The following is a 15,373-nucleotide window of genomic DNA, read 5'->3' on the forward strand; positions in this document are numbered from 1 at the left end:
GCAGGGGAGTCTGGGCCTCCCTCTTGAAGAAGCTGGTCCTCAAGAAAACCAAAACATCTAAAGCTGGGACTAGGCCAGACACAGACTTTGTATATTCATTTACCTATTTCAATCAACTGCTGTAGGATCATCTAATTACAGAAAGAAGACTAAAAGCTAAAGAACTGAAATTTGTTTGGGTTTTTTCAGATTCTCTCACTATATACAAAATCAACAATATATATATAAGGAGAAACACTGGAATAAGTCCAGAATTTTAGCTGACTCAAAGCAAGATGTTTGGGAGTACATGGAGAATATCTTATAGTGAAAATAGTTCTGGCTGGCACCTGACTAGACATGACCTTCAGAAATTTACCGAAGTCTCTGGGACTCAGTTTCTCACCTGCAACTGGGGTTAGACTACAAATCCTGAGGATTCCCTTCAGGTCTAAAATTTTTGATCAATGAAAAAGTCAGTGGATTCCTATTCTCTTCTTCCCCCTAGTACAGGTTTTTAGAACAGGTAAGTCTGGTACTAGACTGATCAAAACCAAGTTCCATCTTATATACTTTGTGTCCCCAAGAGCCACCAGTGCTCTACAAAAGCAGACAATTTATCAAAAGAGATCCTTCAATAAGTTATCCTTTACAATTAAAAACTAATCTTGTATTTTCAGTCTAAATGATATCACTTGTGCCAAATACTCAAAAAAAAAACTCTTCCAATTTAGCCATGTCTAAAGTGACAATCATGTATTGGTACATACACAGTATCCTACTATCTGGGTGTACGACACAAAGTGCCTGAAAAATTCTCACCACATACAACGTTTAAAAGAATTTTTTTAAGTATTTTCCCCCCTTCAGATCCACCAGGAATGTAATCTGATTACACACCTGCAAGGAACACTTACTTCAAGACTGTCTTAAACATAAAAAGAACCAAACAAGTTACCAACAGAGTTAAAAATTTTAAATCAGAACTATTAAGAAACACAAGTGAAAGCGACTCTAAGGTAAAAAGAATGCCACTTTTCTATCATAAACTACTAAAAATGGTTTTGACCAAATCAATTTGAGTACAAATAGTGCTACTTAATGAACTTGTAACTAAAACCAATCGGTAACAAAAGACAGATGTTTAGGTGACTCCTAAGGTAGTAACAGACTAAGCAAAACTGTAAGTTAATACTCTATTTTGATGCTAGTTTAAATCATGAAAAATGTTCTTTGCAATTAGAAAATTCCCTTCTTTTCAATACCGAAGAATCCTACTAAGATTTCAACACTATGTTTTACTTACACAATCTCAAAGAATACTGCATTAAAGAAGAAAATATTCAAAATATAACTGGACTTCAACCAGTACAAAACGGTGATTCATGTTTCATATTAAATGTAAAAGCCAAAATGGAGTTGTGAAGTTTCTTTCCCATTTCAACTCCGATAGCCACGCGCGCTCCTTAGGGGCTGGCAGCCCAGCGGGTCGCGGGGCCAGACTCGGAGTGCCCGCCCTGCCGGGCCCTAAGAGAGGAAGCGCCGGGGACCGCAGGCGGATGGCTAGGGCTCCACCAGGCCTGGCGGGGCGGGGGAAGGGGCGCGGGAGGCCGCGGGGCGCGCTTCCGGGGACTGTACGGGCGGGGCTGCGGCTTCGGGGAGCTGGGCATGGGTCCCAGGCCCGGAGTCAGGGTCAGGGGCTAGGGTCCTGGGGCGGCGGGCCGAGAGCAGCAGGTGGGGCGCGGCCGCGGCGGGGCGGCGGCCGGAAGAGTGCCGGGCGGGCGGGCCCGGGGCACCGCGGCGCCAGGAGGGAAACCTCTCACTCACCTCAGGCGACGACTCCGAGTCCGGCCTCTCCGCGCCGAGGACGCCTGTCCGCGAGTCGCAAGCTCGAAGACTACGGCGGGTGGCTTAGGAGGCGGCGACGGACTAACGAGAGAACCGACGGAGGGCGGCGGGCCGGGAGCGCGAGCGAGCAAGAGCGGGCGGCGACGGCGGCGGGAGGGCGGGGAACGACGTGCGCGCCCCCGTGTGCCCAGCGGGCTCAAGCCGGCCCCAGTCGCGGTCCCGCGCACACGCGCGCACTCGTTGCCTAGCCACGATTGCTCAGAAGCGCGTCAACGCCCTAAGAGCAAGGCTCTTAACCAATCATTGCAGCCTCGTGGGGCATCACGGGAACTCTGGGACTATAAAAGACCTGGTTGCTATTTTATACTCCCCGAGTCACTCATCCTTTAAGTAAGCTGGGTGGGGCTAGGTGCGCGTGCGCGGTGTTAATACTCCTCCCCAAACTGCCAACTCTTCGCGCAAGCGAGGTAGGCGCTCTTTGCCTGGGTTTACGCGTGCGCATTAGTGAGCCTGGCCCCGGAAGCTCAGACGCCTGCGCAGTGGGGACTACGGTGACAGTTGTCCGGGTGGGGCGCCAGCCAGTCATGGCGGAGCCTTGGTCTGGACAGTCTCTGCAGACTCTGTCGGCCACGGTGCTGGGCGCCCTGGGCGCCCTTGGCAGCGAGTTCCTGCGGGAGTGGGAGGCGCAGGACATGCGCGTGACTCTCTTCAAGCTGCTGCTGCTTTGGTTGGTGTTAAGTCTTCTGGGCATCCAGCTGGCGTGGGGGTTCTACGGGAGTACGGTGACCGGGTTGTATCACCGCCCAGGTGAGGCTCCCCACCAACTCCCGCTGGCCGTCCCCTCTCCCACCGACTGTACCTTTGGGCTCCCCAGAACCTCCCTAGACTGCCCCTGGTCCCCTGAGAACTTCATCACGACTTAACGCTGTACCCTGACCCATGCCAACATATCATTTCATGAAAGAAACCCCACCAGCCCACCCATCACATTATAACTTCCTTTGAATCTCCACCAGACAATACCAATAATCCCTTAGGGTCTCCACCACACTCTATCAAACAATATCTCTGGCCTCTAACCTGACCTGGGCTGATGACTGCTCAGATACCCACCCCAAGTCTGCTGCAGCTCTGGATGTGTTCCTGCCCCCAGGTCTGGGCGGCCAGAACGGATCCACACCTGATGGCTCCACGCATTTCCCTTCCTGGTGAGTAAATCTGTTCCCATCTCAACCCCATCTTGGCAGGCAGAGGCCACTCCTATACTAAGAACAGGGAAGAGGCATTCTCAGGGTAGGAGTCCACCAGCTTAGTGGCCTTTGCAGCAAACTCTAAGGTCTGCAAGTAGAGCCCAGGCTTTGGGTGACACTGATGTCTAAACATTTCATCAGTATGCTTTTCAGTAATCTGTGGGGTGGGAAGCATTATTGTTACAGTTTCTGAGATGAAGTGGCAAGTCTGTTGGGTTCCACTTGTCAGCCCCTCAGTTGGAAAGGCAGGAGCCTCTGTCCTTAGTGCACTGCCTGGCCTCATCAGGATCAGCCTCTTTATCTGTACAACGTAAACTCATTCAGCTGATCTCTGAGCTCCACATGGCAGCAGCCACACTAGGCTTAGAGAACAAGAACAACGCAGGTCCTGCTTTCAAGAGGAGCCAGAGTTTTAAAAGGGGAGCGCTGTCAGAGCAGGTGTATCCCAAAGACACCTAAGCTAAGGGCAAAGGCTAGGGGGTGGTAAAGTGTACCAAGTAAAGAGAATGAATAAAACAAGGCCCAGAGGCAAGAACAAGGGTAACTATTGGAGGATAGGCAAGGCTGTGACACTGGAGCTCAAACATAAAGGCCTGAAAGGACCTGTAACACCCTGTCCCAAGACTCAGGAAGCTATTGAAGGACTGATTCAGCAAGACCATGGCCTGATCTCATTTGCCTTTATAACTGCCTCCTTCATGGCAAATAGATAAAGGGGTCCAATAGAGAAGGCAAGAGGCCAGTTAGGACGTCTGCCACTGCCCAGGTTTCTGTCCTGGGCAACTGGGGAAGAATGGGAGCATCATCACAAGGTGGGGAAGCCAGAGGGAGAACGAGCCTGCAGGCCTAGTGTGGGCCAGAAACTCAGCAGAGAGATCTACATTATAGTGTGACCTTACTGAGCCCAGGTCAGCCCCCAAAAAGGGGACTGTTGTGCTGCCTGTGGAATAACCCCTCTCTTCTCTTTTCCATCACTTTCAGGGAAACAGCAGCAAATGAGCCTCTCAAAACCCACAGAGAATAAGGGAAGGCAGCAGAGGGGTCTCCAGGGACATCACCGGGTCTGCTGGCTCCCACACTGGGTTCTGCTGCTGCCCAGACACCAGGGACGACTGCAGTGGGGTAGGGGGTTGGGGCAGGGAGCACCCCAGCACTTGCAGGGATGGGCCTTCACTGCCCTTGGCCTTGCCTCCAGCAGCCCCAGGCACGGGCCAGTAAAGAGTTTGCCTCTACCCTGATCTGGGTGCCTTAAGGAGAGAAGGCATGCTCCTCCTTCTTCAGGGGTCAGCTCAGAAGCCTCTGGGTTGGGGAGGCGAACAGTCCATTTTCTGTCTTGGCTTTATCCTGTTCCTCTTCTCATCCCTCTTGGATATGACCCTGTAGAGATTTTTTCCTTCTGAGAGTAAGCCTGAGTGACCAGCTCTGAAATTTGTAAGGCAAGTCTGTTTTCCCCTAAGCCCTGAGTTTCTGGAATTTCTTTGGTTTGGCTTTGTTGGCAGCGAGCCAGGGAATCCTAGCCTGGACACAGCCTTATAATATCTGGTTACTTAGCTAGCCATACAAGTACAAAGCAGGGGGCAGCTGGCACCCCCTGGACATGGAGACACTGAACACCCACCTCCCTTGGCCCATCCTGAGTTCTGCAGGCATGAGTCAGGCTATGGAAATTATCTTTTCCCAAGCACTGTACTCATATTCCTCTCAGTCCTTCACAGAAGGAAGGTGGGTGCCTGAAAGAGGCTGAGTCCCAGGGGTGACTTCCTATCCCCACTGCTTAAGTGCCCACAGGATTGTGGGTTTATATCCTGCCCCACAGGAAGGTACTAAGCAGTTAGTGCAGAGCAGCCCCACCAAGCCCTGCGGCCTCACCACTTCCTGTCTTGACCTGGAACCACAAGAGCTTCATCCCAAAAGCCTGGGGTACAGGCTTAGCTCCTCCCCACTAGTTGACCCCCAAAAACCCTCAACAGGGAAGAGCCACAAGCTAGGCAGGCCTGCCACTTCCACAGTGGGCCAAGGGAGCTTTCAAAAGTGTAAGTGGCAAACGCCAGTCCCTGAAAGCCATGTGACCCTAGACCTGCCTCCTTCCCTGATGGCCATACTATTCTGCCTGCTTCTGCTGGGCCACCAGGTACTTCAGTGTCCCGCTGCCTGCTTCCTCTGTTAAATGTCACATTTCCATCTGGCAGCCTTTGCCTAGACAGTCTGAAGAGTGCACTGGAGTAGGACTACGCTGAGCTCATGCACATATCCTCTGGAGTATCCTCTGGCTGGTGGGATGATGGTTTTGCAGCCCTAGGCCTACAAACACCACAACTGGTGTCAGGGTCTCACATTTCACCCTAGGCTCAATTGAGGATATAGCTTATTAAACATGGAAGTGCACCAGCTGTGTGGTTATTCAGACAAGACAGAGTATGCACGCATGGGGGAAACTGGAGAGGGAATACCCTGGGGGCTGTTGCTCTTGGAGCACCCAAAATGCAACGTCTGGCAGAGGTGATGGGTGCCCAACAGAGGCACTATCCCCATGAGTTTTTATAGACCTGCCCTTCTCAAGGGGAACCCACTCTGAGCCTGTCTCAGAGTCCAGGAAGGAAGGCATTGGCTTGGCACCCCAGGAACCCTATGGTCAGAGAACAGTGAAGCTAGAGACTGGCAAGCAAGAAGAAAGCTCTTTTAATATTGTTTTTAGGAGTCAGTGGAGTCCAGTAATGACCCCCAGGGGCCAAAGTCAGCCCAGTATAAGGCAAGTCAAGGAGGAGGCCCAGCCTGCCCTACAACAGCCCTGGGGCTCAGAACAGGAGGTGAGCCTGGCAGCGTTGGCTACTGGGCAGCAGGTTGGGCCAACTAAAGAACGTGGAAGAGTGAGTCCATGCCCCCTCAGCCATCCCCAAGTTTACACACGGGCACGGCAGCCCTACTGGGCCAACCCTCTGTGAGTCAAAAGTTATTCCTGCCCAGGGAAAGTGAACTAGAGGAGGTAGCCAGCACTGCCCAAGGTAATAACCCTTTGTGGTATGAAGAACTGTGGTGAGGTAGGTTGGGCAGGCTTTATCCTCCGGCTAAAGGTGAGCCTCTCCTTCACAGCCAGCACCTAGCAGAGTGGGAGGGAGAGGTGCCAGAACTGATGCTTCCCAGCAGGCAAGAGTGGGGTCAATGGGAATGTGGGCTCCATTACTGAGAAATGGGGTCTTGAAGTTGCAGCGGCACTGGATGAGATGGGACAGGTGGTGTATCCCACCTCAACCAGAATCAGCCGCCACCTACCCATAGTGTGTTCTCCCTCAGCTTCCTGACTAACCCCTTGTACAGTGCCCTCCAGAGCAAGGCTCCTAGAGGGGAGGGCCCTGCCCCATCATCCTTACTTAAGGGTGTAGTAGTTTGTGGGCACAAAGGGCATCTTGCTGACCACAGCCACCTGCTGCTTCCGCCGCACCTCTACCAGCAGTGGGGTACCTGGCCGACTATATTCATAGGGCACATAACCCATTGCCACATTCTTCTTCAGGCAGGGCGAGGGGCAGCCACTGGTCACAGTACCTGTCCGGGCAGAGGCCATCTGTCAATGCCACCACCTTGACAGTCCAGTACCCCCACCCTCCTGGGGAAGAGACAAGGACTCTCCAACTTCCCTGGTCCACCTACCAATCACGGTGCCCTCCGTGCTCAGGATGGCGTTGTGCATCCGCACAGGAGCCCCCTCACACGTTAACCCCACACGCCTCCGCTGCACCTTGCCCTTCAGCTGGGGAACAATGACTGAGGCTCCTGGGAAGTCCATGGCAGCTCGGCGGCGCTTCCCTGGAACATGACACAAGACTTAAGCCACAGTCACAGGACTCCTGACCACAGGAGGTCCTAGCAACAAGGACCCCAAGTGACATCTATCCAGCATCAAGGCCCCTTCAGTTGGGGACCAAGGTCCAGGCCCCCTTCCCCCAGGCCCCATTCCTCCTCTGAAATGAGTCATTCAGCTGCACACCTCCTGCCCGCTAGTCTCAGAGGCCATGCTGCCCACCTCAGCCTGAGGGTCCTCAGCATTCAGTGGGCAAAGCCACTGTGATGCCTTCAGAGGATGAAGGTTCAGGGAGGCTGTGTCACTTCCTCCAGGCTATACAACCTTGGAAGAAGTCATGAGCTGGCTGGTCCCATGAAGGGCCACTCCAGCCTTCAGGATCCCCTGCCTGAGTGCTAGCCCAGCTCACCCAGTGTCCAACTGAGGCTGCCTTCCACAGGCGTGGTGTGTTCATCAATGTCATTCCCATACAGGCAGAGGCCTGCCTCCAGGCGCAGGCTGTCCCGGGCTGCCAGCCCAGCCAGCTTCACCTCTGGGTTTTCCAACAGAGCTGTTGCCAGGCGGACTGCCTCCACTGCCGGCACAGAGATCTACAAGAGACACCAGAGAGCAGGTGGGCAGCGAGCCCCAGAGCCCTGTGCCCTGCACTACCTTGTGCCCACTTCTTGACATACCTCCACACCATCCTCTCCTGTGTAGCCACAGCGGGTCACACGGCAGCCAGACACGCCAAACACCTCCATCACAGCACTGGTCATGAAGGGCAGTTTCCTCAGGTCATCTGCCACACCAGCCTGGAGCACCTGTGCCGCAGTGGGGCCTGGACCCAGGGAGTCAGAAACCAAGTGTCTGGGTCCCAGTGCCCTGCAAAGCTGGATCACAGCCCTTAGGAACTAGAACAAGCCCTCAGCAAGCCCTATTCTGTAGGTGAGTGAAGATGCTCTTGTCCACAGCCCGTGGAGCCTTGTAGACGCAGGTAGAGGGAAGGCATGGTACCAAACTTAGAATTATTGTGCACAAATAGCACACCATCCTTACCTTCCTCCTGGCATGGCCTCTGTGCTAAGCAATAGAGGAAACCTGGAAGGCAAAAGTCAACTCCAAACCCAGCCTGTCCTGCTTACCTTGCAGGGCTAGCAGAGCATTATCTATCACCTCCAGGCCTACATCACTGCCCATGTTATGAAGCTCTCTAACCCTGTCCTGAAAGGAAAGATAGAAATAGCACATTAGCTCTAGGACCACTTACTGAGCACCTACCGCAGTCCGGGTGCTGCAGAGCTGGGCCGAGTAGACTGGTTCCTATATTACGCCCGGGTCTGCCAGCTCTAACATCAGGGTCCAGCCCTCCACCTTCACCAGGAGATGCTCACTTAGGGGCCAGGGTCAACTTCACCTCCCCACCTCCCTCACCTAGCACGCTCCAGGGAGGGCCTGCTCAGGCCTGCTGTTCTTTCAAAGAGCCATTTTCTGAGCCCCTTGGCCATTCCAGGTCTGTCCTGGACAACAAGGATGCTGTGGTGAACAAGGAAGACAAGGTACCTAGCACACAGAGGGGCTGTACCTGCATGAGGGCCAGGTCCTTCTCCCAGCAGCCAGCATTAGACACCACATATAGGTGTCCTTCAGAAGTGTTGGTCACAATCAAGTCATCTAAGATGCCTCCAGCCTCATTGGTAAACAGCGACAGTGTCCCCTAGCATCAAAGCAGAGCACCTTTGCCTCCAGATCCAAGAGGTCAAGATTGAGTGTGAGTCAGACATGTCTCTGGGCCTACTCAGCCACCACAAACTCATGAACCCGCATGCACAGGGCTGGGGGTGTAGGTTGCAAGGAGTAAGGCTGGGTCATCCCAGACCCCTGCCGAACTCCAGGTTTTTCTTCATTTTGTTTTGTTTTCTTTTTCAAATGGAGGTACTGAGAATTTAACCAAGTACCTCATGCATGCTTAGCATGCACTCCACCAATTGAGCTATACACCAACCCATCCAAGTCCAGGTTTTTGATCCTCATATAGTGAAAAATTTTTATCTCTTCCTCACCTTGGGGGACCTACTTGATCTGGTGGTGCCTCTGCACCCCTCCCTACTCAGTACTGAGCACCTCATCTCACACTTAATCTATAATTTTTCCCACCCAGACCTAGGGCATCCGTCCAGCATCAAGACCTCTTCACTCAGGTTCCCCCAGGACCCCGGCCCCAGACCTCAGGACAGAAGCTTTGAAGTTTATCTTAAGGATCCCATGTGTTCCACGGCAATGTCCCAGAATACTGTGAGGCTGGCCTCAGAGGTTAAGAGGTCATATGAATCACCTGAGATCTTGTTAAAATGTAGGTTCTCATTCAACAGGTCTGGAGTGGGGCCTGAAAGTGTATTCCTAACGAGTTTCAAGTGGTGATAAGACTGCTGGTTTAGGGACTATACTTTGAATCATAAGGGGTTGGCACCATGGAAGGTCACAGAATAGGACATGAACCTGGGTTTCTGGTCTCCCAGCTTGATGTGATGGGGATGGGATAGGACTTTCCCTGCAGACAGCTGGGTGTCTGGACATGACTCAGGGACTCCGTCCCTCAAGAATGCAACCCCTGAGACACTGTGCCCCCAAGCCCGAAGCAGGGACTCAGACTGGTTTGCTGGCTCATGACTGCTCACTCACTGACCAGAAATAAAAGAAGGGCCCACCTGATCTGGCCTTAGCTCAGCAATATCGCCAACCACTAGACTCTCCATCAGCTTCACCCGGTCACGGCCAAATATCTTGGTCTGGGAAAGAGATCAAAAGCCTCAGGCCACTGCAATAGCTAAATCTAGACAGCCATGGAGCAAGGAGGCATCCTTCCTGCCACCCACAGCACAGTTCAATGCAGCCAAAGTGCCTGACTACTGGTCCTTTGGTTCTGCAGGTGGCAGAAACGCCACTTTGACTCCCTTACATCAGCCAATACAGAGGGGTATACTTGTGGTTTTAGGGAACTTGAAAAGGCCCAGCACCTTCCTGAAATACCCCCCTTTCCAAACCAATACCCAGGACAGTGGATGAGAATGAGTGGCAGCCCTGGAAAGCCCAAGACATTGAGGTACATCACTCAGTGGGGCAGGTTGGAGAGATTAAACAGGAGGTGATCAGAAGACCATCTGAGTTAATTTACTGGGGGCCACAGTCCACTAACCCCCTAAGACCTCCATCGCTTCTGAGAGGGCTGCCCTTGGACTCCAGCTCCCAGCAAAGAAAGTCGAGGGCTGCACCACTGTGGATGAGGAGGAAGCCCTGGTCTCACAGTCAGCACACTCCCTGGCTCACCTGCATCATGTGGGACACGTCAAAGAGTGAGCAGTGCCGGCGTGTGTGCAGGTGTGAGTCAATGTGGCTGTCCCGGTACTGCACTGGCAGGCTCCAGCCCGCGAATGCCACCATCTTCCCGCCATGTGCCAGGTGGAAGTCATAGAGTGGTGTCCTGCGGAGCACGTCCTGCGGGCGGCCGGGCTCAGTGCCACCAAGGCCCCAGACCCCAGCCCTCTCCCTCCCCCACCCTCCACACACCATCACCCTCTATCCCACCTGTGCACAACTGAGCGGACGGCCCAGGGCCAAGGGGGGCGCCTGCAGACGCAAGCCCAAACGGGACACCATGCTCACAGTCCGCTGCATCATTGCCCGCAACTGGTGCAGCCGGCACACAGAGGCCACCACTCTGCCAGGCACGCTGGGAGATGTAGTCCGGGCCCTGCTTGAAGAGGTCTCTCCCCCGCCAGGGGGGATCAGAAGAGGGAGTGGGCAGCCCCAAGGGCAGGCGGGGCTTTAGAGAACAGAATGCATGAACTTCCATAGGCGGGGAAATAGCCCCAGGCGCTCCCCTCTGATCAGCCCAGACTGGACGGTTGGAGCCAATTAACCGCTCAGGAATAGAGCTGGGGGCTAGACCTCCCTGGCTGACTGCCCTGCCTCCAAAGGGCCAAAGTTCTGCAAAGGGCTGAAAGGCCTGAATCACCAGTTTAGGACAACAGGAGTGTAAGGTCACACGGGGGAGGGGAAGGGGTGGAGAGGGCACAGGAGGGTGGAGCCAGCCACATGAGCACCAAAGTAACCTAGCCTCATGTGAGGGTCTCCAGCTGTCTTGCTGGGCAAACATAGGCAGCCAGCACAGTGATGGATTCCACAAGTATTTATTGATCTTGCTGCGCACTAGGTCCTGTGCTGGGTGCTGGGGACACAGCTGTGCAGGAAGCACGGTCCCTCCCAGGGACCTCCCCTGTCACACACATACACACTGAGGGCTGCTACTCCCTGAGCATAGGACTGTGATCGTTACCCTCTTATCCAAAGCTGACCAGGGCTAAGCAAGTGACCCTGAGGGCAGATACCACCTGCATAAACTCTGATGGGTGAGAGCAGAAGGTGGCCATCAAAAGGTGGCTTACCTCCCCCCAGAAAGCTGTTGAGCCACACAGACATTCAGTTTTCCAGGTCCAACCCATGTTGCAGTACTGCCTCATAACAGCCCCCAGGGGAAAAACCAGAGAGAAGCAGGATTTTCTCATAAGAAAGAGTAGCCTGTCTTATTCAGCTGCTGGCCTGGGATTGTAGAAAACTTCAGCCTCTTAAAGACACCAGTGAGAACCCTCACTTGGACCCACCCACTACCGAGCTTGATCACTATGAGCATGGCTCTTAGAAGGGGCAACTGGGAGAGGGACAAGGATGTGCTTTGGGCTGTGTCAGTGGCAGACAGGTGGCAGGACTTATTTTCAGGCCCCAGCCTTGCCAGTGGCACCCACCCAGACTCGATGGGCAGACCCATTTGAACACACAGCCGGAAGCCAACTGAGGGACCAAGGGACTTGGGCTGCCCATCTTCCCAGTTTTGTGTGGCTCCCTAGGCAAGCAGCAGAGTTTAGACAGGAAATTTCTTTTTGTGAGTGTAACACAAAGGGAAAGAAGGCCAGTAGGGAGTGCAGAAGGAAGAAACGGGACTCCTGTTTCTCCCTCAGGCTTCCAAACTACCAGAGTGCCAAGCTACAGCAGTCTTCCAGGGCTAGACAGAGCAGGTCCTAGTAGGTTACCTCAGCCCACTGCACTCAGGGTGAGGAAGCAAGCAGAAGATAGGAATGTGCATGTTGGCAGGAGGGACAAAGGCTGCAGGGGGATTCTTAGCAATAGAATTGGAGTGTTTTTAGGGAAGGAAGAGGAGTTTCAGGTTGCAGTCAGGTAAGGACAGAGTGCGCCCCCTCCAGGAGCTCATGCTGAAGCAACATACTGAGCCCCCGAGTATCTTGAATCTGTGAACACGGCCCAGACGGAATGGGCATGCAGGCAACACTCGGAATGTACAGGGAAAGCACTCCGGCCTCTGATGGCCCAGACCGGGCCTGGGTGGGCACAGAAGGCCATCGTCTTGACTAAGAGTCACGGCTCAAGTGTAGGAGAGCAAGTTCAGGTCATAACAGCCATCCACCTGCAACACAAAAGACCATCAGATCTGACCTGCTCAGGCCAATGGGAGTCAAGCAAAGGGAAGCGATCACTCACATCAAAGCGGCCGATCCTCGTGGAGGCGTGACTGGCCCGGATCATCTCTGTCAGCGCCCACATCTGCTGTACCTCGGAGGATACCCTGCTGGGTTCTGGGAGACCCTGCTCCAGAAGGAGGAGGTCAGTGGCCATGGGTCTCTCCCCAGCAGTGCCCTTAGAACTCCAGAGGCCAAGCTGGGCTATGGGGTTCTCCAGATGAGACCAGTAACATCCCCAGATGACTTGTGAAACATGAGGATGGGGCCTGCTGTGGAGTAGCCAGTCCCAGACAGAGATTCCTCAAATCCCAGAAGGAAGGTGGCACAGAGTGAACCAAGGGCCCTGGGTCCAGCCCCAGATTCTTGCTGAAGGGGGTTCTCCAGGGCCTCTGCTGGACCCCAGAGCTATTCACACATGGTTCTCACCCAGGGTGAGGGCTTACCTCAAGAAGGGGAGCAGACTGCTCACAAGGCACTGGGTGGGAGAGCCACTTGGGGAAGGTCATGGAAGGACTCTGCAAAGCAAAGGCATACTGCCCTGAGGCAGGCAGAGTGGGAGAGCCCTGGAACCAGATTTCAAGGTCCTAAGAGCAGAGAGAGGGCCCCTGAGCCTCAGACACTGGGAAAATCCTGTTCAGGGGTCCACAGAGACTCTAAGGGGCAGACAGACTACTTAAGCTCTTCTGCTATGAAGAAGGAAGTCCCATAAGACAAGGAACAGAAGTGTCTCCCGGCACCTGAAGGTTCCAGCTCTGAAAGAGGCAGGCAGCCCCATAGGTCAGGGGATATGGGGACGTGGCCTCGCCTCTCATCATGAGCTTCCAGCATTCCCACTTCACTAACTTCCATGAAGGCCTCCTTCTGAGTCTCCCCATCCTTACCCATCCACTCCCACCCCCATCTGCACCCTGAGGCCTCCCAGCCATAGCTAGGAGACTCCTGGAGAAAGGGCCAGCCACCAGCTTTGAGCTAGTCACTTACCTTTGGTCCCTGCTGGTAGATCTGCAGCTCCTCCACCGTGAAAGACAGCCAAAGTGGCGATGGCTGTCGCAGAATCAGGCGCAGCTCCAGTACTCTGGCCATGTCACACAGCATCTGATACACATACACACACACACACACACACACAAGGACCAGCGAGGCCCCAGCTCACTGCCCAGGAGCCAACCAGCAATGAGCCAAGGTGTTTCCTCCTCAGGCCTTTGAGAAGGAAAGAACAGTAGTTCTTCCAAAGCACTTGCCAAAGAACTGGCCCCTACCCCTTCCCTCCTAGGATCCTGGCTCAATCCCCAGACCCCTTGTGAGCCCTCATCTGGGCTGCCCTGGCCATGCTGAGTCCCAGCTGACCTGGTGCTTGAACAGCGATACATACTCCTGGGCTCCCTCCTCACTGTGTGGGTCAGGCATCAGGCAGTAGTCTCGTAGGCAGGTCACCCATTTGGCCGGAGTGTGTGTTGAGGTGTGCTGGCGAACACGGATGGTCAGAAAGGCTGTGTAGTAATTCTTAAACGTGATCTCCTGCAACTAAAACACACACAACATCAGACCCAGGCCCAGGGCCTGAAGGTTACAAAGGAACCATTTCCTCCTCCACTTAGGAATGTATTCCTACCAATCTAACAATTTCAACAAGAATCCACTGGAACCCAGAGAAATTTTGCTTTCTTAGAAGAATGCACAGTCTAAGTGAGCATGTCATACAAAAAAAAATGACCTCAGATCTGGCCTCATGTCCAAGATGCAGCCAGAGATCAGAGCCCTAACTCTAGAGGAGGCAGAAAATGTACAGATGAGGCCTGACAGAGGAGGAATCCACCACATAGACCAAGAAGGGCGGAGAATGTAAAAAGTAGCATATCCAAAGGAGCACCAAGGGGTGACAAAACCCAGCACACCCCTGGAACAGAGCATAGTTCAGCCTAGCTACAGCAGTTGTCATCACTGGATACTCATCAGAATTACCCAAGGAGGTTTTGTTTTTGTTTTTGTTTGTTTTTTTAATATAGGTGTACAGGCTCCACCCCAGACCTACTAAATCAGGATTTCCAGGGTTGGCTCCTTCAGTGAAGTCTTAAAGAACAGCTCAGTGGAGAAACACACACTACAGGACAAAGTGCATGGGGCCAAAAGGCAAGTGCGACAGACAGTAGCCCTGAACGCTAGGCTATTAGAAAGTGGACTTTATCTGCTGTATTGAGGTCCCGTAGTGTGTCCAGTCACTCAGCCAGCAGATGGGGAAGGGCAACCAAAGACTGGAAACTGGAGCCCCTGGGAAGATCCTGATGAGGGATGAGTTGAACCTGACCTCCAGCAGAGACTGTAGGAATGGGTAGGAGGCAGGTTTGGGGGTAAATCATTGTCTAATGATACCTAGCCAGTGGCCAGGGACAAAATGACCTCTCATCTCTATTTGGTTCACAACTGTATTTCCAGCACCTAGCCTACTATCCTGGCACTTCCGTGCCAGCGCTGTTCTGGACATGGGAAAGAGATGTGAAAGAGAACAGAAAAGGAAGCTGCATTCTAGTAAGTATGTGTTAACTGAAGTAAAAAATAAATGGCTAACTGACTCGCAAGGGCGTGGACACTGCAGAGGCTTTCTGTAAAAATATTTAATGCTTGGGACACGCCCGAGTTCCCAGATAAGCCCCACCCAGGAGGACCGGTCGCGCCCACGCGGCTTGCTCACCTCGAAGGGCGCGACGCTGGGGAAGGTGACATCGATGACCAGCACGCCAGGCCGGCCTTGGGAGGTCCGCACGTCGCCCACCTGCAGGGCCACAGTGCCTTTCACATGGCAAGGCACTGACACGCGGGACATAGTGTTCGCGGCGGCGACCAAGCACAACCGCCGCTCCTGGCCTGAGACCAATGATCCTTCCCGGCATCCCCAGCCGAGCCCTAAGAACTACAACTCCCGAGAAGACTCGCGCTAGGCCAGCCCAGCCAATCACCGATTCTCGGGTCGGGCGGGGACTCGGAAG

General features: G+C 53.6%; 4 protein-coding genes across 4 annotated transcripts in view; 1 reads left to right on the plus strand and 3 right to left on the minus strand.

Annotated features, from left to right (window-relative positions):
* The window catches only part of RHOA (ras homolog family member A), a 44,732-nt gene extending 42,585 nt beyond the window's left edge, over positions 1-2,147 (minus strand). The window contains exon 1 of the mRNA XM_072941264.1: positions 1,807-2,147. The gene's annotated coding sequence lies outside the window, so the exon portion shown is untranslated. The remainder of the gene's footprint in view (positions 1-1,806) is intronic.
* A 113-nt stretch (positions 2,148-2,260) lies between these two features.
* TCTA (T cell leukemia translocation altered) lies at positions 2,261-5,462 on the plus strand. The gene is made up of 3 exons (XM_006196303.4): positions 2,261-2,634; positions 2,981-3,035; positions 4,059-5,462. The coding sequence occupies exons 1-3, from the start codon at positions 2,412-2,414 to the stop codon at positions 4,099-4,101; spliced, it is 321 nt and encodes a 106-aa protein (XP_006196365.1). The 5' UTR covers positions 2,261-2,411; the 3' UTR covers positions 4,102-5,462.
* A 276-nt stretch (positions 5,463-5,738) lies between these two features.
* Positions 5,739-10,886, minus strand: AMT (aminomethyltransferase). The gene is made up of 9 exons (XM_006196299.4): positions 10,441-10,886; positions 10,183-10,350; positions 9,564-9,644; positions 8,441-8,572; positions 8,001-8,079; positions 7,551-7,696; positions 7,286-7,466; positions 6,726-6,881; positions 5,739-6,620 (listed from the first exon to the last, which is right to left on the minus strand). The coding sequence occupies exons 1-9, from the start codon at positions 10,531-10,533 to the stop codon at positions 6,442-6,444; spliced, it is 1,215 nt and encodes a 404-aa protein (XP_006196361.1). The 5' UTR covers positions 10,534-10,886; the 3' UTR covers positions 5,739-6,441.
* Positions 10,887-11,029: 143 nt separating this feature from the next.
* Positions 11,030-15,307, minus strand: NICN1 (nicolin 1, tubulin polyglutamylase complex subunit). The gene is made up of 6 exons (XM_006196304.3): positions 15,079-15,307; positions 13,737-13,913; positions 13,371-13,484; positions 12,833-12,904; positions 12,409-12,513; positions 11,030-12,334 (listed from the first exon to the last, which is right to left on the minus strand). The coding sequence occupies exons 1-6, from the start codon at positions 15,208-15,210 to the stop codon at positions 12,293-12,295; spliced, it is 642 nt and encodes a 213-aa protein (XP_006196366.1). The 5' UTR covers positions 15,211-15,307; the 3' UTR covers positions 11,030-12,292.
* Positions 15,308-15,373: the final 66 nt, after the last annotated feature.

Source organism: Vicugna pacos, chromosome 17 (genome assembly GCF_048564905.1).
Source record: "Vicugna pacos chromosome 17, VicPac4, whole genome shotgun sequence".
NCBI classification, from domain to species: Eukaryota; Metazoa; Chordata; class Mammalia; order Artiodactyla; family Camelidae; genus Vicugna; species Vicugna pacos.